The following is a 22113-nucleotide window of genomic DNA, read 5'->3' as shown; positions in this document are numbered from 1 at the left end:
AGAATTGAGATCCAGCACTACTCCTTACTTGCTGTGTAAGCAACTTACCTGAACATTATTTTCCTCACTATAAGTCTTTGTCATAAAATGTACATGGTTTCTGGTATAATAAAGTAGTCAAAGAAATTAAAGCAACCTATGGCAATATTAAGAGAGAAAAAGTGTCCAGGTCTAGGGAGGTAATACTATTGTTATAATTTACCAGACATTTCTTGAATATTATGTTTAGTTCTTAGTACCACATTTGAAGAACAATATCATTAAATAGTTCACCTACTACATCATCTAGAGATAAGCCACCAGAAAAGTGAAAGTCTTCAAGATCATATCATATGAAGACTAGCTGAAGAAACAAGAAGTACTTTACTTAGAGAAGAGGAGGTTAAAGGTAAGCAAATTAACACAATGACCCAAATATGTCCTTCCATAACTTCCACTTATGGTTCTATTCTCCAGGACCAAGCAGAACAAATCTGTTGTGACAGCTTTTCAAACACATGATGGCAAACAGGATGATAAAAGGTTTTCCTGTTCATAACACAGAATGAGGGGTTGAACAAATTGCATATGATTAGCATGGGAATGAAAAGACTTAGGGGTGGTGGGGGGAGAAGGGATGATAACTGTCTTCAAATATTTGAAGATTTTCATCTGATGGTAGAAGCTGTAGAAGAATGGAACTAGGCTCCATGTAAAGAAAAACATTCCTAATAATTAGAAATAGCCAAAAGAGGGATGGGTCGTCCAAGGTTATAGAGGAAGTGCAAGTTTGATGACCACTACTTGTTGGATACAGCCAACTAGAATTTATTAAGGACCTACTATGTGTATGCCAGGGGCATCGGAATAGTACAGTGGATAGAACATTGCCCTAGAATCAAAAAGACTCATCTTTATGTGTTCAAATCTGGCCTCAGACACTTATTAGCCCTGTGACCCTAAGTAATTTATTTAACCCTTTGTTTCCCTTAGCTCCTTATCTGTAAAATCTATAAAATGAACCAGAGAAGGAAATGGCAAATCACTACAGTATCTTTACCAAAAAAACCCTAAATGAGTTCACAAGCAGTCCGACACAACTGAAGAATGATAAAATATGTTTGCTGGTCAATAAGTGATAAGAGCTGGAGATAAAAAGGCAGGCAGACGCTTGCTGTACAGGACCTCACAGTATAATGGAGGAGAAAACATGAAAACACATGTACACAAACAAGAAGTCAATAAGATTAAGTAAGACTTTGCAAAAGATGGTACTTTAGCCGAGACTCCAAGGAAGCAAGGAATTCCACAGAAGAGATTCTTGCTCAGTTATATGATGGACTTGATGGTCCAACCCTGAGATTCGATAAAAGCATTTTGTAATTATAATGCACTACATTAAAGCTGCTACCAATGCTGGAGCTGCTACTGCTACTATTATTATAAACTTCCAATGCAAGGCAGTAACTATTTTGCAACTTGCAGTCTTGGAGTTGCTTGGAATACTGAGAAATTAAGTCACTTCTCTAAGGTCACGTAGTCAAACGGCATCAGAGGGAAGATTTTAATCTAGGTCTCACTGATTCTGAGGTCAGTTCTCTATCTACATTACATCACAATGCCCCATCTTAAGTCATTATTATTGGTTGCAATGTTACAGCATAGCAACAGAAATGGTTAATTTCTGGGAATATGAAGTTAACGAATATAGGAAAATTGCAAAAATTAATTTTGTATGTTGGCTGCATTCTTGTTAGTTGTTTTTCAGTTGTGCCTGACTTCTTGACCGCATTTGGGATTTTCTACGAAAAGATTTCATTTAACAGATGAGGAAACTGAAGCAAACATGTTAAGTGACTTGCCTAGGGCCATATAGCTAGTAAATATTTGAGGCCAGATTTGAACTCCTACAGACTCATCTTCCTGATTCCAAAGAAGGTACTCTATCCATTATTTCATCTATCTGCCCTTAGTGGTAAACTGACTGCAAAATGTTTCTTACTAATTCTAGTGTACATGACTTCCTGAGTTCTGTCAGAAAGAAACTTTGACCGTGAAGAAGAAAACAGTGTAGTCACATGTGAATAGATCCCACTAATTCATTGGCTAGTGACTGGGAAAGAAAATCAGTATTCCTCACTTGATATTAATGACTGACCCTCCAATCAAACGTTTCCTAAGACCCTGCTGCTAGTGGAATTCAACTGACCAAGCTGCCTCTATTCAAATGGTGTCTCATCCTTGGGACACTGGTAGAAGTTATTTGAAACTATAGTTTTTCTCTCTGCAAACTGTAAGTTTATATTAGACAAAAAGAAGGTATCATAAAACATTATTCATGGAATCTTAAAACTATAAGAGGCTCACTCATGGTACAGTAGAATTTTTATTACATTTGGATTAAAAAAACTAGATTAAAATCCTAGCTTTGCTACTATTTATATGACCTTTGGCAAGTCACATAACCTCACTGAAATTCAGTTAATATTATTTTGAAAATACTCAGAATTAGATAGAATACTCTAGGAGTATTCTGACCAGGATGGAGCAGAACAGGGTTATCAGCTTCTTTGCTCTGTTTATTATATACCTCTAATAAATAATGTAGCTTGATGGGCACATTGGCACTTCTTGTCATACAAAGCTGCTAACTCATAATGAGTTGATATGAAAATCTTTCCTCTGGTGGGTTCTCTTTACTTTCAACTGAACAGGGACAAATTGAAGCGTTTTTGTGGATATTTCTGTCTTTGCAGCTGCAGATGCAGGCCTCTCTGCTTTGCATGATTTATGAAGATTTTTTCTTTAAACGTGACTGCCTTCATATAAAGGAGCTTTGTTCCCAGGGAATTTGTTCAAATAAAGACATCACTGTATATCAAAATTTATAGTAAGACTACTAGGTCCCCTGAGTGAGCTTTTAGGAAAAAAAAAGCCTATTTTCGAGGCTGATGGAGTGAAACACAACAAGTATTTTGAAAGTATAAGGCGAGGAAACATAAAAATTAAGCCGAGATCCTTTAAAATAGAACAGTATTTAATTCTGGCCCCATCGTGGTTTCAAGAGCTAACTCCAATCAGCTTACTGATAATAGAAAATGAGATGCAATCTTGAGGATAGACTGGTTAAATTAGGATTCTTTAATTTTTAATAATTAGATAGGGCTCTGAGATGTAGAGTGGAAGCTCACCTTTTTCAGAGGTAGCACAATTAAGTCAAAGAAAAAAAAAAAAAAACAAGTGGGAAATCAGCTAATAAGGATGAAGTTACTTCCGGGAAATATTGCTGTATTTGGGTCACGGTGACTCCTTTAAAGAAAAGAGAAAGAAAATAACCAAATCTCACTTGAGCATTTAAATTAGCTAAAACTCAGGGGCACAAGATCAAGTCAGTATGCCTACCATTCTATGGGAGTGACTGAATAAAACTTCCTCACTTGAGCTCTTATAATGGTTGCCGGAGGACATTTATTTTGTTGGGAGATGTGGGGGTGTGCAGGAATGGAAGAGAACTACGCAGGGTCATGGTTTCTGTGGCAGCAGCTGTTATTTCTCTTAAAATGATCAGGAGTCTGTGACATAGCTGATACATGATCCTCTTTCACTTGGGATCAAGTGAAATGAATTAGCAATCTTAGTCCCTGTTTTTGTGTTAAATGTTTCTCAGATGTTACACAATGATTACATCCTTCTAAAATAAGAATGAAGCACTTCCCTCTATATAGAGAGAGCTAAACTGGAAAAGGAAGGTATAGGGAAGCATGGCTACCTGAGATTTGGATAGAAAACCTGAGTCATCATACATTCCACATTCATTTTCTCCTATATCACATAGATTATTTTGGCGGAGCCATTAATCTCGAACTTCTAGTCCAACCAGGTATGACATGATAGAAACAACATATAGACATTGCCATGATCTAAGGGTAACTCTCATGAGAAATGATAAGGAACAGTTCATAACATCTAGAAGTATGGAATCCTTATGATTCAGAGTTGCAAAAGATAGGAAGTCCAGTTACAAAGAGATTTAGTTGTGGAACTGATAGTAATGTTAACAGGAATTGAAAAAATTGAATTGTCCCCATGTAATGTAGAATTCTATGTCGATTGTGGGGTTTAGAGAACAAAAAGGATAAGATAGCTATTGCTGATGAGCTTCTAAAAAAATGTCTCTTTGAACATGGTTCTAAGAACTTTGTAGATTAAGAATTCTTGAACTAGGCGTCTGTGAACTTAATTTTAATATAATAGACTTTCTCTGTACTCTTAAGTAATTTATTATGTGCTTAAAAAAAAGTTCTAGATAGGGGTCCATACATTTCACTAAACTACTAAAGGGGTCCATGACATTATAAGGTTAAGAATCCCAGTAGATGTATAATCAAGACCTATAACTTCTGCAATCACAAAGAATTTCACTGGGGCAATAGGGAGATGGGAGTATTTTTGTACCATGAGCCTATGAATAGGCATTGTGTGTGTGTGTGTGTGTGTGTGTGTGTGTGTGTGTGTGTGCACGCACATTTAAAAGACAAGCAGGTGCAAGTGATTTACAATTGGTATCTGATAAAGAACCAGAGGGCAAACAGAAGCATATTAACTATATTTGCCTGAAGAATTATGGTTAGTCTCAGTGGAGTCATCACATAGCCCTTGGTTCAATCATCAATAATGTGCTAATTAGAACAAAAATCAAATAACTCAAAAAAATGGCCCCATAGGACAGTGAAGTGAAAGACTTAACCTTTAGAGACCAATGTTTCATTTTCGTTAGATACAGATGCAATGGATAACCCTGAGATTTCAATGGATTAGGAAACTATCAATGCTGGCTGGCATCTTCTCAAAACTTTAGAGTTGGGTTTCCTCAAGGACTGAGAGATTAATCAATTTGTCTAGGATCATCTTATTATATGCCACAAGTAGGGATAAACCAAGATATACTTGATTCTGAGATTGTTCTCTAAACCTTTACATTACATTATATATATATTTTTAACTTCCTTTTTTTAATTAAAGCTTTTCATTTGCAAAGCATACACATGGGTAATTTTTCAGCATTGACAGTTGCAAAATCTTTTGTTCCAAATTTTCCCTCCTCCCCATCCCCTCCCCTAGCTGTCAGATAGTCCAATACATGTTAAATATGTTGAAATACATGTTAAATCCAATATATGTATACATATTTATACAGTTACTTGCTGCACAAGAAAAATCAAATCATGAAGGAAGGAAAAGAAAAACTGAGAAAGAAAACAAAATGTAAGCAAATAACAATAGAGAGAGTGAGAATGCTATGTTGTATTCCACACTCTGTTCCCATGGTTCTCTCTCTGGGTGTAGATGGCTCTTTTCATCACTGAACAAGTGCAATTGGTTTGAATCATCTCAATGTTGACAAGAGCCATGTCCATCAGAATTGATCATCATATAATCTTGTTGTTGCTTTGTATAATGATCTCCTGGTTCTGCTCATTTTACTTAACATCAGTTCATGTAGGTCTCTCCAAACCTCTCTGAAATCATCCAGTTGCTCATTTCTTACAGAACAATAGTATTCCATAACATTCATATACCATAATTATTCAGCCATTCTTCAACTAATGGGCATCCACTCAGTTTCCAGTTTCTTGCCACTACAAAGGGAGCTGCCACAAACATTTTTGCACATGTGTATCCCTTTCCCTCCTTTAAGATCTCTTTGGATTATAATCCCAGTAGCAACAATGCTGGATCAAAGGGTATGCACAGTTTGATAGCCCTATGGGTATAGTTCCAAACTGCTCTCCAGAATGATTGGATCAGTTCACAATTCCACCAACAATCTATCAGTGTCCCTATTTTTCCACATCCCCTCTAACATTCATCATTATCTTTTCCTATCATCTTAGCCAATCTGACAGTGTAGTGGTATCTCAGAATTGTCTTAATTTGCACTTCTCTGATCAATAGTGATTTGGGACAGCTTTTCATGTGGCTACAAATAGTTTCAATTTCTTCATCTGAAAATTGTTTGTTCATATCCTTTGACCATTTATCAATTGGAGAATGGCTTGAACTATTATACATTTGAGACAATTCTCTATATATTTTAGAAATGAGGCCTTTATCAGATCCTTTGGATGTAAAAATGTTTTCCCACTTTATTGCTTCCCTTCTAATCTTGTGTGAATTATTTTTGTTTGCACAAAAACTTTTTAACTTAATATAATCAAAATTATCTATTTTGTGATCAATAATGATCTCTAGTTCTTCTTTGGTCACAAATTCCTTCCTCCTCCACAAATCTGAGAGGTAAACTATCCTATGTTCTTCTAATTTGTTTATAATCTCATTCTGTATGCCTAAATCATGAACTCATTTTGATCTTATCTTGGTATTGGGTGTTAGGTGTGCCTGTTTTCTGCCATATGAATTTCCAAATTTCTCAGCAATTTTTGTCAAATAGTGAATTCTTATACTAAAAGTTTGGGGTTTGGGGTTTGTCAAATACTAGATTGCTATACTCATTGACTATTTTGTTGTGTGAACATAATATATTCTACTGATCAACTTGTCTATTTCTTAGCCAGTTATCAAATGGTTTTGATGAATGCTGCTTTACAATATGATTTCAGCTTCATTTGCTTTTCTCTTTATTAATTCCTTTGAAATTCTTGACCTTTTGTTCTTCCAGATGAATTTTGTTATTTTTTCTAGGACAGTAAAATAGTTTCTTGGGAGTTTGATTTATATAGCACTAAATAAATAGGTTAGTTTAGGGAATATTGTCATCTTTATTATATTTGCTTGACCTATCCATGAACATGTGATAGTTTACCAATTGCTTAGATCTGACTTTATTTGTGTGGAAAGTGTTTTGTAATTTTGCTCATATAGTCTTGACTTTTCCTTGACACACATATCTCCAAATATTTTATACTATCAACAGTTATTTTAAATGGAATTTCTCTTTGTATCTCTTGCTGTTGGATTTTGTTAGTGATGTATAAAAATGCTAATGATTTATGTGGATTTATTTTGTATTTTGCAACTTTGCTGAAGTTTGCTTCTATAGTTTTTAGTTGATTCTCTAAGGTTCTCTAAGTATACCATCATATCATCTGCAAAGAGTAATAATTTGGTTTCCTCATTAGCTACTCTAATTCCTTTAATCTCTTTTTCTTCTCTTATTGCCAAAGCTAACATTTCTAATTCATTACTAAATAGTAATGTTGATAGTGGGCAACCTTGTTTCACCCCTGATCTTATTGGGAATGGTTCCAGTATATCCCCATTACATATGATGCTTGCTGATGGTTTTAAATAGATGCTGCTGACTGTTTTAAGGAAAAGTGCATTAATTCCTATACTCTCTAGTAGTTTTATTAGGAATGGGTGTTGGATTTTATCAAATGTTTTTTCAGCATCTATTGAGATAATCATATGTTTTTTGTTAATCTGATTACTGATATAGTCAATTATGTTAATAGTTTTCCTAATATTGAATCAACCCTGGATTCCTGTTATAAATCCTACTTGGTTGTGATGTTATTATCCTGGGGATGATTTTCTGTAATCTCTTTGTTAATATTTGATCTAAGATTTTTGCATCAATATTCATTAGGGAGATTGATCTATAATCTTCTTTATCTGTTTTTGCCCTACTTGGTTTAGGTTATCAGTACCATATCTGTGTCATAAAAGGAATTTGGTAGGAGTCCATTATCTAATTTTTCAAATAGTTTATATAGTATTGGAGTTAATTGTTCTTTAAATGTTTGGTAGAATTCACATGTAAACCCATCAGGTCCTGGGGATTTTTTTCCTAAGGAGTTGATTAATAGCTTGTTCTATTTTTTTTTTTCTAAGATGGGACTATTTAAGCAATTTATTTCCTCTTCTATTAATCTGGGCAATCTATATTTTTGTAGTTATTTCTCCATTTCACTTAGATTGTCAAATTTAATGGCATAAAGTTGGGCAAAGTAACTCCTAATTATTGCTCTAATTTCCTCTTCATTGGTGGAAAGTTCTCCCTTTTCATTTTTAAAACTAACAATTTGATTTTCCCCTTTCCTTTTTCTAATCAAATTAATTAAAGGTTTATCTATTTTGTTGGTTTTTTTTCATAAAACCAACTCATAGTTTTAATTATTAATTCAATAGTTTTTTTAGTTTCAATTTTATTGATCTCTCCTTTTATTTTTAGAATTTCAAGTTTGATATTTTATTAGGGTTTTTAAATTTGTTTTTTTTCCCCTAGCTTTTTTAGTTGCAAGCCCAACTTGTTGATTTTTTCTTTCTCTATTTTATGCAAGTAAGCTTTTAGAGATATAAAATTTCCCCTTATTACTGCTTTGGCTTCATCCCACAAATTTTGGTATGTATTCTCATTATTGTCATTCTCTAGGATGAAATTATAGATTATGTCTATGATTTGCTGTTTTACCCACTCATTTTTTAGGACGAGATTATTTAATTTCCAATTACTTTTTGGTCTATTTTTCCCCTGGCTTTTTACTGAATTTAATTTTTATTACATCATGATCTGAAAAAAATGCATTTACTATTTATGTCTTTCTGCATTTGATTTTGAGGTCTTTATGTTCTATAATATGGTCAATTTTTGTATAGGTGCCATGAACTGCCAAGAAGAAATTGTACTCCTGTCTCCATTCAATTTTCTCCAAAGGTCTATCCTATCTAGCTTTTCTAGTATTCTATTTACCTCTTTAACTTCTTTCTTATTTATTTTGTGGTTTGAGTTATCTAGTTCTGAGAGTGCAAGGTTGAGATTTCCCACTATTATAATTTTGCTATCTATTTCTTCTTGCAGCTCTCTTAATTTCTCCTTGAGGAATTTACATGCTACACCACTTGGTGCATATGTTTAATATTGAAATTGGTTCATTATCTATAGTATCCTTCAGCAAGATATAATGCCCTTCCTTATATCTTTTAATTAGATCAATTTTTGCTTTTGCTTGATCTGAGATCAGGATGGCTACCCCTATGTTTTTTTTTTTTTTTTTTACTTCATCTGAAGCATAATAGATTCTGCTCCAGCCTTTTACCTTTACTCTGTATGTATCACTCTGCTTTAAATGTGTTTCTTGTAAACACATATTGTAGGATTCTGGCTTTTAATCCAGTCTGCTATTCGCTTACATTTTTATGTGAGAGTTCACCTCATTCACATTTATAGTTAAAACTATTAATTCTGTATTTCCTGCCATCTTATTAACCCCAAATTATACTTTTCTCTTTCTTTTCCCCATTTCCCTCCTTCTCAGTATTTTACTTATGAGCACTACTTGCCTCAAGCAGTCTTCTCCTTTTAGAAACCCTCTCCCTTTCTTATACCTTTCCCCTACTATTTCTATTTTCCTTTATATTTAGCTGACTCCTTCCCTTTTCCCCTTTCCCCTTCCACTTTTCTATAAGATGAGGTTTTTTTTTTTTGAGCCAAATCTGATGAGAGTAAGATTCACACAATATTTGTCACCCTCCCTTCTTTTCCTCAATTATAATAGGGTTTCTTTGTTTCTTCTTGAGATGTAATTTCCCTCATTTTACCTCCTTTTCCCTTTTTTTCTGTTACAAGCCTCTTTCCACCTCCAGTTTCTTTTTTATATTATAATAGTAAAATCAGATTATACATGTATACATTGTTTATGTATACCCATAACAGAAATAGTTCCCAAGAGTTTTTTTTTTTCCCTTTTTACCTTTTTATGCTTCTCTTGAATTCTATATTTGAAGATCAAATTTTTTGTTTAGCTCTGGTCTTCTCATCAAAAATTAATGGACTTCACCAGTTTCCTTGAATGTCCATCTTCTTCCCTGAAAGAAAATGCTCGGTTTAGCAGGGTAATTTATTCTTGGCTGCAATTCCAAGTTCCTTCGCCTTTCAGAACATCATATTCCAGGCCTTTCGATCCTTTAAAGTAGAAGCTGCGAGGTCTTTAATGCTTATTGTGGCTCCTTGGTATTTGAATTGTTTCTTTGTGGCTGTTTGTAATATTTTTTCCTTGGTCTGATAGTTCTGAAATGTAGCCACGATATTCCCTGGGGTTTTAATTTTGGGATCTCTTCAGGAGGTATTTGGTGAATTCTTTCAATGGTCCTTTTACCTTCCAATTCTGTGACATCTGGGCAGTTCTCTTTGATGATTTCTTGAAAAATAGTGGTCTAGGCTTTTTTTTTTTCATCATGGATTTCAGGGAATCCAATAATCCTTAAGAGTGTCTCTCCTAGATCTATTTTCTAGGTCGGTTGTTTTTCCAATTAGGTATTTTACATTTTTTCCTATTTTTTTTCATTTTTTTGGTTTTGCTTGACTGATTCTTGTCTTATTGAGTCATTCATTTCCATTTGTTTAGTTCTGAATTTTAATGAATTATTTTCTTCAGCTAGTTTTTTTTAAATTTCTTTTTGTATTTGTCCAACTGAATTTTTAAATGAATTGTTTTGTTCTATGGAATTTCTTTCCATTTAACAAATTCTGTTTTTTAAGGAATTATTTTCTTTTTCCATTTCACGAATTCTATTCCTTTTCTGTTCCACAAATTCTGTTTTTCTGGGAGTTGTTTTCTTTTTTCATTTTATCAAACCAATCTTTTAATGAGTTATATGTCTTTTCCAAATCTTTTTGCAAAACTTTCATTTACTTTCCCCATTTTTCTTCTAGCTCTCTTTTAAGGTCCTTTTTAACTTCTTCTAGAAGAGCCTTGTGGAACTTATATCACCTTTTGGGTCTTCATCTGGAGACAATCTGCCTTTAGTCTCCTTAAAGTTTGAAATCTGTTTTTCTTTCACCATAAAAGCTGTTTATCATCAGAGTTCTCTTTACTTTTTTACTATATTTTTAAAAATGTTGAGGTCTGCTTTTAGAGCAAGGGAGATTTTCCAAGCTTCCACAAACAGGTGTTTCCTCCCTCTATAAGCAGCTAGTGCTGACTCACTTCAGGTGCTGGGTGAGCGTGCAGTGAGATTCTTGGCATTTTAGGGTTTACCCTTTACCTTTTGTGTTTGTGTTGGATATTTTGAAACTTCTCTGCTGATCCACTGGTTTGCAACCAGGGCAGAGTGGCCAGCACTGCAGTAGGTTCCTGTAGATTCCTCCCTGTAGATTTTCTGCCATGTGGAGTCTGTACCACCAACAGAGCCCACACTGTCCTGGGACTCTGAGCTAGAGTATGTGCTCAGCTGCTTGTGCGTGGCTGCCTCCCACAGTTTCCAATTGAAATAGACCTTTTCTGGCAATTTTTGAAATTATCTTCTGCTGATAATTTGTTGTACTCCCAATATTTGTGAGTTCTGTTGGTCCAGAGCTAATCCAGAGGCTGGATTTGTTAATTAGTTTGAGGGTTGTAGGAGAAGGTCATAAAGAAATGTGTTATCTCTGCCATCTTAGCTCCGCTCCCTATGAACATCATCTTCATATTGTTTTATTTTCAATAGAAATTCAAAAATTGGGTAATGGTAACAATATTACAGAATGAACCAATCTCTCTCTCTGAGGCTGGGGTTAAGTGACTTGCCCAGGGTCACACAGCTAGGAAGTGTTAAGTGTCTGAGACCAGATTTGAACTCGGGTCCTCCTGAATTCAGGGCCAGTGCTCTATCCACTGCGCCACCTAGCTGCCCCTATGAACCAATCTCTTTAAAAAAAAAAAAAAGAAAAGAAAAGAAAAGAAAAGAAAAAAGAAAAGAAAAGAAAGAAAGCAACCACAAAGCTCTCACTTGTGCCCTCTGGGATGTTTTTAATATTTAGACCCAGGTGGCAGTCACCTGTCCAGGTATACATTTTTGGGAGCTCTAGAGGCCTAAAGAAATGAAAGTATTCCTCAGCTCTCCATGAGCAGGGGGTCTTCAAGATATACCTTCACAAGACTTTCTTCTATGGGTTAAACAAGCTTGGATTACTATAGACTGGATTATGGCTTTGTAAATTCATTTCTGTTTTGTTTGTTTTTCTAAATAAATCTTTCTTGTCTAACTTTTCAAGAAGCTATAACTACAATATAGAAGAAGACTACTGCTTTGATTTTCTTTTTCTTTGTCTTATTTTCCCAAAGTTATCTGAAGCTTCAATAAAGCAGGGTCATGGTCTTTAATTTTTATTTTAATTTTAAATTACTTATCCTCTACTTAGTGCCTATGATTTACATTCAGCTCTAGTTAATATCTTACAAGTATCCATATAAGGCTTAGAGCAGTTGAATTCACAATAATGTAAAACAGGGATTTACTGTTAGTTGTTTTCTAGTATCATAGCCATGAATACTGGTTATTGTTGAGTTCTGTGAGTAGGTGGAGAGTAAGCCATAATAGTTAACTTGAAAATCAAGATCACCATTCCCTAATACCCTCCCCCTTTTCCCCAACTTCATATTTTGAAAAGGAAACTGTCCTTGTGACAGCCGTGGTTAAGCAACAATTTGAAGAGATTTTGATAGGTAATCAAATAAAGTTGTAAAATCTTACATAGCTATTATGAACATTAAATTAAAATTATGGAAGAGATTTGCATAGTTAAAATGGTATAAAAACAGTGAGTGAATAAACTAGTAGAGATATCAAAAGTACTTCATGTGTGTAATTTTCAAAATCTGGAATAATTTAAAAGGAATAATATTTTATTTTGGCAAAGATGAATGATACTGTTGATTTTATTATATTTCTTTAGAAACATGATACTATTTAATATATGAACAGGCTGTTAATACATACATAAATACTATATGTTACATATATATATGTGTGTGTGTGTGTCATAAGCATGTTTGTTCAGTATGAATATATGTAAATACTTTGGATACCCATACTTCAGGCACAAAGGTGTGCCTCCTCTTGGCTTCAATAAGAACCATGTGTGTACTCAGAGCAAAATTTGACCCTTATGTCTCAAATAGTATGTACTTTTCTCAAGAGAGCTATTTAGTATGGCAGCTGTTGGGAGGTTTATTTCCATAGAGTTCACTGCTATTTTGACTGGATAAACTACTCAACTTTTAATATTCTTTTGGATATTCCTTTTCACTTTTTGCTTATATTCCTTCAAATTCTAAATGAGGTCCAAAAACCTCAAAAGCACTAATTAATTGTGTTTTCTTAAGAGCAGAAAATGAAGCTTAAAATTATTTTAAAGTTTCAATTACTCAAAATTGGCTCTGAAGTCATCAGTTTTCATATATACATAAACATACATGTTTATACACATCCCTACACTCTCCCCAGAATATGAACTCTATACTTATTAAAGCTACAAATTATGTTTTTACTTTTTCTGAAAAAAAAAAATCCAAAAACAAATACTGAGGATTTATTCTATGATGAAGGAGGATAAACATATAGCTACACCCTTCCACTTTCAATAGCTCTAGAAGTTGTGGACCCAGTCTGAAAAAACTAAATTCTGAATAATTATTAAAAACATTACAGTTATTTTAAGGTATTCTAAATCTCTATGCAAACTCTTGAAAAAATAACAAGAAAATGGCATGTTACAGGGCATAGCTAAACTGTATTATACAATATTTTAAAAAAACAAAACAAAAACCACACATCCTATAAGCTTCAGTATTTTGCCTCTCATTAAAATGTAAAGTTAATCTAGTTCAAAACTATAAAATTATGGATTTTCTAACATTGTAACCATTATTTTGATGTTAATTTCTTCACTTACCTTTTTCCTTTGGAAGTTCACATCAAGTTTCATTGAGGCACACTTGTTCAATGTGTTGAGTCGTCTAAAAATAAAGTAAAATAACATTACTGCAAACAGTACTGAGGGCAGAAAATGCTCCACAAAACTTCTTTTCAGTTTGATGAAGGGGTCCTTTCTTTCATGAATATGCTTGTAATGAGCAAACAGCAATCTGTACTCTTTCTATATTTCTATGTCAGGAAAAAAATATGTTGATAAATTAAACAGGCTTTTAGGCATACCAACATGATGCTTGGAAAAACTGCTACTGAGTAGTCATTCTATAAATTTCTATAAATTTATACAATTCTATAAATTTCATGATCTAAAATAACAAACTTCCCAAACTCGTAGGAAAAGAAAACATTTTATCACATTCACATTTCGTCATATGAGGGCCAGGATCCTTGTATGTTTGCCCCTAAAATGCTTCATATTATGGGGAGGAAGGTTTGGTTTTGAAAATTCTAATTTTTCCAATACTTCTTGAGATGGAACCTATCACTTAAATAAATTTAAATGGTAGAAACTAAGAGAACATTTGAAAGGAATTTATTTAGCTCTTACATTATTTTGACCACTTTAGAGCCATTTTATTCATTCAACAAATACTTTAAAACACTTTAAAAAATGTAATGTACCATACTAGGTACTGGGGAAGAGATAAAGATAAATAGGGCATGGGTTCCCTACTCAAAAGAAACTTTTAACATAGTAGGAGTAAGACAATTAATGTACTGAAGATAGATTAAATAATAATACTATTTTTTTATAGGAAGCTATGGGTGTTGTAGTGGCCCAGATTGGGAATTATCCAGATTGTTTGCTTTCTATCCTTTCTCATCTCTACCAGGAGGTTCTCCGGGGGGAATGAGATAGAGAACTAAAAATACTTTTCATTCATTTTTTTTTTGAATCTCTGGTAACAAGTCTGATTAGGTGAAAATTGAAATCATTGGTCAGAATGATGTTTTCCCATTATTTGTAGATTTCATTTATCTGTATAATTCAATTTTCTTATATTCCAATATTCAATGTGTCTGTGCTCTCATCAATTGTGTGTTTTCCATCAGTGAAACATCATCCATATTTCTCATCCTTTTTGACTTATCTAGGTCTTCCTAAAAAATTATAGAGTGCACTAGAGACCCCTTACTTTTAATATTTTAATGGATTTTTATAGATACCAAGAGCAATATTCGAGCAGTTCATGAATTATCATTCCTTATTCTTATTACATAAATAGCCCACCTCCTTTTTTAGATATAAATGTCCTCGGTGCTATGTTTTTAGTGCTACTTCTTGTACATATGTCATCAATAACTATATCCTAGATTCCACTTAAATCTAACAAACATCTTTCAACTGTTCTTTGGATCATGCACTATTTGGATTCTTCTGATACTATAGTGTTTTATGATTTATAGGTATAAACTCCACTGAGAATCACAGTACAAAGATGTACTTTGGGGGCAGGGCTTGTGATCTCTGAAAGCTCTATTTAATTTCTCAAATGCAATTCAGCTCATTCCTCTTCTTTTCAATTCTGTAATTGGTTCTGTGAAGTATATATGCAAGTTCTAATATGGATTAACTTAATGGCCTGCCCATACAGCTGCATCTTATAAAGTTTGATGTAATCAACACAGTGTCATTTCAACACAGGAGAATGCAGTGATTAAATTCACTGTTGGCTTAGCTGTGAATTATGAGAAATTCAAAGAACTGTTGTAAGATTTAGAAGAACTGATAAATAATTAAGGAAACAGAACCCAAAGAGAAATATAGATACACGTGTGTGTGTGTATACACACATATATGTACATACATATATATGCATACACACACACACACACACACACATATATATATATATATATATATATATATATATATATGTATATCAGAATTTAAATTAGAGATGCTAATTTTGTTTCCAGATGAGCTGATGATATATACTTAAGTACTGTCAATCACAATCACTATAGTCTGTTTTACTTGGTTTTTCTTTGTTTTAAGAGAGAGGAGGTCTTGCTGAAGTAAGAGCATTGTAAACATGCAGAAAAAAACAATAAATCTTTAAAAAAAACCCCTACTAAACAATAACTAGAGAGAATCCCTTTTTTATTTGGACACTGGACATAGCTATGGTTTACAGGATCTATATTTTTTAGTTCATAAAATTTATAATTATAGGATTATTGAATAAAGTTCTTTCTGGTTATAAATATCAAGGAAACTTGTATAATATTATCACATTTATAGGGAAAACCTGAGTCTGAGATATGTTCCACTGAGTGAGATGCTTTTAAAAAAAAATCAACAACATATATTCTATCTACAACAGGATGGGCAGACTTTTCTAGGTGATTTTCTAAAGAAGACTATAATTTAGTGTTTTCTATACCTTTCAGTCTGTCTTGTGACTAAGATGTAGCCTGTTGTAAAGAGGCTCCTGCAAAACCTTACCTATTTCTTGAATATATGTGTATGTATATATATATATATATGTGTATGTATATATATATATATGTATATATATATATATATACATATATATATATATATATATGTGTGTGTGTGTGTAAATATACAGATGTATATAGATATGAGAAATCTATACCTAAAATTCTTGCAAATACTTTCCTAGAAGAGAAATTAGGCTTATGAACCAAAAGTTATCAATGTCTTCTTGAATATTTTATTTTATAGTAATACCATTCATGGTAATACCCTCTCTTTTAGAATTTTCTCTGTCATATCTTAGAAAATTAATTTTTGATTCCTTTTAAAATTGAATAAATATAGAGAAAATCAATGGAGGATTACTCAATCTGGTACAACAATTCTTCCTGATTTCATTTTACTGAAATCCATTTCTAGTACATTATATACTTAGATATCCAAATGTTGTGATTCCACTGTCACTGAGGAAGAGGTTAGAACTCTACAAAAACACTAACAAATCTCTCTTATTTCATATCTATCTATTGTCCTCTTTCCAAATTTATGCATAAACATCCTTGGAATGATCTGGTCAAATTTTTCAAGTTTGTTTTCTTTTCTAATTGGCTTTTGCTATTTTATAAAATGACTCTGCCTACAATATTTTATCATCTTATTCTGTAATAGTTTATAAATGATCTTATGTCCTAAATTTGTGCTTCCTTTCACTGTCATTTCTCTGGTGACTATATTGTATTTTTATTGACTAAGACATTTATCTGAGTTTTTCTGCTTCCTCGTAGAAGTGACTGTTTTATATTGACTGAACCTCTTTATGAAATAGCAATAATAAAAATCAATGCCTTTGCTTTTACCCATTTTTCTTATTTTATAAGATACAAATAATTTCATTAGATTGTATTAGAGCTTCAATTGTGTCTGAAGCTTATCTTTATTCTTTCTTCTAAGTTGATGTCAGTTTTGATCTTTGTTTTAGCAATCAATGATTTGATTGAACACAGCTAATTCTGAAATGACACCTACATTGGTAATGAACTACTTCCTGAAAAGAGTCAATTTAATTTTTTTTTTTTTTTTTTTTTTTTTTTTGGTGATGTTGTGTAATGTTCTTCTCCAAAATTCCAAAATGTAATTGTTCTCTGGGAGCAGGTTTCTTGGTGAGCTTCTGGAGGCAGCCTTAGTTTCAGTTCAGTGTAATCACTCCAAATACAACCAGGAGTTAGAGGCCAGATCCTTTACTGTCTCTTTCCAAATCTTATCTCCTTCACTTGGGGCTTGGCTAGTTTTTTGGAGGCCTTCCGGATCTTGATTTCAGTGTTCTCCTGCCACCACTTCTCTGTCTTCCTTCTTTCTGCCCGACTTGTGAATCTCCTCCACTGAATCCTAGCTCTGAATCTCCCGAAGTCCCCAGCCAGCACACACGTGGAAGTTGGAATAAATCTTACTCTGCCTCCAAGAGAATGGGATTGTGGGTCTCTGTGGGCTTGTGGGAACTCCTCCTTATATATGCTCTCTTAAAGGTGTGAATCTTATGGAATTCTAGTAAGTATATTACTGAACTAGAGAACTGTTAAGTACCATGCTAAATTAGATAATTATTATCTTTATCCATTACAGTGACTTAGCACCTTGTAAGAATTCTAACAATGTTATTCAGTATTTTCCAGGTATATGACTCACAATAATTTTTCTTAAATAAAATATCTATTATCCCAGGTGTAAGGTTTCTATATTTGTGATCTTCATTTTTAATCCTGAATTATATTTTCCAACTATTTTTGCCATTTCTTCATGTGTCCACTTTTGCAAAATCAAAGAATGAAATGTATTTTGACTTGGTTTGAAGAATCTTTTCAAAGCTGGCATAAAATTTCTTTACTGTTAAATCTTTTCAATAGACACAGGTCTACTATTTGAAAATATCATCATAAATGATCCCCTTGTTTATACTCATCAGAAGCACAACAAAATGATATGATCAAGTATCCTACAGAAAGACCTTTCTTATTGCTCATGAGCATGTGATGAAATCAATTCTATTAATTTCATTATTCTATTTTCCCAAGATAAGCTAGGAGTTATCTTGGTTTGATTAACTGGAATGACTGTTTTCCATTAAGGACTAGTTCAAGTGTTATCTTCTTTGTGATGCTTTCTTTGATTATCATTATTAGTAGTAGTGTTCTCTTCCTCATTTTTTTTTTCACATTACACTTGTTTATATACTGTTTGTATGTTTCAGGAGAATATAAGCATCTTGAAGACAGGTACTCTGGGTTGTTTTTTGGTTTTTGGTTTTATTTTGCATTAGACATTAAATACTCATCGAATTATTGAATTGAATGGAGTTTCACTACTTCTTTAGGCTTCAATTTTGGTAAAAATAAAAATGGCTTCCTTCCTCCTAAATTGTATTATTTAGTTCATCACAGGCCTAAGATCTTATGTCTTGAAACTAATGCCTAAACTTAAGAATTGTATAATTCTTAGCATCTTCTGTCTCCCTTATTATTGTCACCAAAAGGAAGTCAAAGAGATTAGTCCATTTTGCAGATTATCTTTGGTCACAAATAGATTTTATTACTTGGTACACAAATTATTGGTCATGATAAGGTTCTCCAAAGTTGGCAGGTTACCTAATAGAGTTGTCATCAAAGGATATAATAAAAATAAAGTACTCTGCAATCCTTGAAAGATTTATGTCAGCTATTGCTACTTCTAAAAAGAGAGAATATAAACTCCTTAAAAGAGAGTTCATCTTACTTTTGTCTTTGTAGTGACAAAGTCCAAATGATAAAAAGGTACATATATTATAGGATTCTGTTTAAATAGGGGCAGAAAAGAATAAATCTTTTTCTTTGTAACACATGGCTCCTACACAAAAATGAGCATGTATTAGGACATAAAGACCTCACAATCAAATGCAAAAAGGCAGAAATAATAAATGGCCTTTTTCAAATTATGAAGCAATAAAAATTATATTCAATAAAGTACCAGGGAAAAATAGATTAAAAACCAAGTAGAAATTAAATAATCTAATTCTAAATAATGAGTGGGTAAAACAACAAATCATAGAAACAATCCATAATTTCAAACAAATGAATGAAAATAAGACAACATACCAAAACCTATGGGATGCAGTCAAAGCAGTTCTTAGGGGAAATTTTATATTTCTAAATAGTTACATGAATAAAACAGAGAAAGAGGAGATCAATAAATTAAAACTAAAAAAGCTAGAAAAGGAACAAATTTTAAAACACCAATTAAATATCAAATTAGAAATTCTAAACTCAAAGGAGAGATTAATAAAACTGAAACTAAGAAAACTATTGAACTAATTAAAACTGAGTTGGTTTTATGAAAAAAAATCAACAAAATGGATAAATTTTACAAATTGATAATTTGACTAGAAAAAGGAAAGAAAAAAACCAAATTACTGGCATCAAAAAAGTGCATATAGTAGATGCTTAATAAATGACAACTGATCATTATTTAGGCTAGTCCTTGGTCAGTAGACAGCCTGTAACTAGCTCTGAATCTAAGACATAAAGCTTGGTAGAATTCAACAGGTCACTGGGTTTTTGTGGAGTGATTTCCATCCCTAATCAAGGATAAAACAAATTTGGCTTGATCTTACAAAGAAAGCATTCTGAGCTCTGCAAAATGCTGAGTGCATCATCTTAATGATGGTAGGTTATAACGAAAAAAACCTAACAGTTGTCTTTTTTTGTGTTTTATGAACAAAAAAGAAGTACAGAAATCTTTACGTTGTGTTTCAATATGCTTTTTGACACATTCAGGAGAGCTGTTGTCTTTTAGAAGCTGAAACCCAAGAGAATAGATCTTTTCTCTTTTTAATCCCCTCAATTTTCCAAGATACATGTCTGTCCCTTATATCTCTCTTATAAGTTCTAGTTTCACTGCACCAACTGGCTGCTGGAAATCTTTATAGATGTCCTATTATTTGCTCAAACTCACTACATCTAAAATCTAACTGATCACCTTTATCTTTGACCCTGACTCTTCTCTCAACTTCTCTAGTTCTGTTGCAGATACTAGCATCTCAGAATTGACCGCAATTCAACTTCTTCCATTCTTCCTGACTTCCTCATTGCTCATTTATATCTGATCTGTCACCAAGTCTTGCAAGTCTTGCCAATTCTATCTGTTCAACATCTCCTATATTTATTCTTTCTTTCCAAGTATCACCTCTTAACTGGACTATTGTAACAACTTCCTAATTGATCAACCTGCATGTCTCTTCCTTTTCCATTCCATCTTCACATAAGTCTTTCAAATGCACAAGTATGACCATGTCCTCCTCTTGCCTACAACTTTTTGGGGGCTCCCTATTTGCCATAGAGCCTGGAAAATATTCTATGCTACTTTTCCTGCATTGTCTTATATTACTGCTCCCTTTCCCATAATCTGTGTTCCAGATAAACTGGGCTCTTAGCCTTTCGCTCCACTTAACATTCTAGCTCTGGCTTCAAGCATTTGTATAAGCTTCTTCCTATACCCAGAAAGCATTCCTTTCTCTTTCTCAATCGTAGAATCAAGTTGGGTTATCTCCTGAAACTTTTATTGATTTTCTCTTGAAAACTCTCTTCTTCCCCCAATTATCTTTGATTTTCTTTTCTGTGTGGCATAGTGCCCAACTTTGAGTCCTGCCTCTAACACATATTTCCTATATAGATCTGGGCAAGTTACAACTTCTCTGTGAGTCAGTTTCCTCACCTGTTAAAGAAGAGGGTTGGACTTGATGGAATCTAAGATCCTTTCAAGCTCTAAGTTTATGACCCTATAATCTTATGAATGAATAAGAAATTAGGGACAGCTACATGGTACAGTGGATAGAACATTGCTCCTAAAACTAAAAGGACCCAAGTTCAAATCCAGCCTCAGATACTTGACATTTACTAGCTGTGTGACCCTGGACAGACAAGTCATGTAACTCTTATTGCTTCACTATCTCTCTCACCCCAAATATTTATTTAATAACTATTCTATGAGCTGTTAAGTCATGTGAGGTATAAGAAAGTGCTTGCCTTTAAAGCATTTATACAGGGAAAGAACTAATATACATGAAACGCTTACAGACTAAGTTTATAAAAAAGTCTGGCTGCTAATTGGGGCAAAGATGTCCTATGAAGAGAACAATCATTGTGGATGGGAATATTAAAGAAAACATTGTAGAGAGGAGGGTATTTAAAAAGGAATTAGAAAAATGGATAAGATATTAATAGAATATGGATGGTATTTTCATGGAAGGAACATGGCATCATTTCTAGGAAATGAGAATTGTTCCAGAGACAGAAGTGATAAAGAGAGACAAGCTAGCAGAGTGAAGAGAGCATTGGATTTAAAGTTTTAAGACCTTAGACTGTAGGATCTTGGGCAAAACATTTAATGCCTCAGAGGATTTCCCTCCATCTACTGAGGAGTGAAAGTGCTTATTGGTATAATGAGAGGTAATATGGTACAGTGGTAGAGAAAGTCCAGCAGGAAGAAAGACCTCGGTTCAAGTCCTGCCTCAAAACTATACTAGCTGTGTGATCCTGAGCAAATCACTTAATCCAGTTTGCCTTAGTTTGCACTTATATATATTTATAAAATGAGCTGGAGAAGCAAATGACAAATCACTTTAGTATTTTTGTCAAGAAAAACCCAAACGGGGTCATGAAGAATCAGATATGACAGAACAACAACAAAAATATGCCATGGGATATGAGCAATACAGAAGGAAGTTACACATGATGGATGAGACAGTATAGAGTAGGTAGCCCGTAGTTTTTCCTCCCCAGATAAATGAACATATAAAGTGGTAGATATATTTAGGATGTTTAACAAGTATGGATGCTAGAAAACGCTCCTTATACTAAGACCAAGTTTATGTTATGTGAACTTGGAGTAGAGATAAGTGACTCATATACTGATGGGGATCAGTGATTCATTTCATAAGCGTGAATATT

General features: G+C 33.4%; 1 protein-coding gene across 1 annotated transcript in view; it reads right to left on the bottom strand.

Moving 5' to 3' along the window:
- The window catches only part of STARD13 (StAR related lipid transfer domain containing 13), a 683440-nt gene that overhangs the window by 34384 nt on the left and 626943 nt on the right, over positions 1–22113 (bottom strand). Inside the window, 1 exon segment of the mRNA XM_074303504.1 lies at positions 13655–13718. Within this exon segment, the coding sequence (XP_074159605.1) occupies positions 13655–13718 (64 nt within the window).

This window comes from Sminthopsis crassicaudata, chromosome 3 (assembly GCF_048593235.1).
Source record: "Sminthopsis crassicaudata isolate SCR6 chromosome 3, ASM4859323v1, whole genome shotgun sequence".
Taxonomy (NCBI): domain Eukaryota; kingdom Metazoa; phylum Chordata; class Mammalia; order Dasyuromorphia; family Dasyuridae; genus Sminthopsis; species Sminthopsis crassicaudata.
Note: the sequence above shows the minus strand (reverse complement) of the source record. Positions and strands in the feature narration are given on the sequence as shown.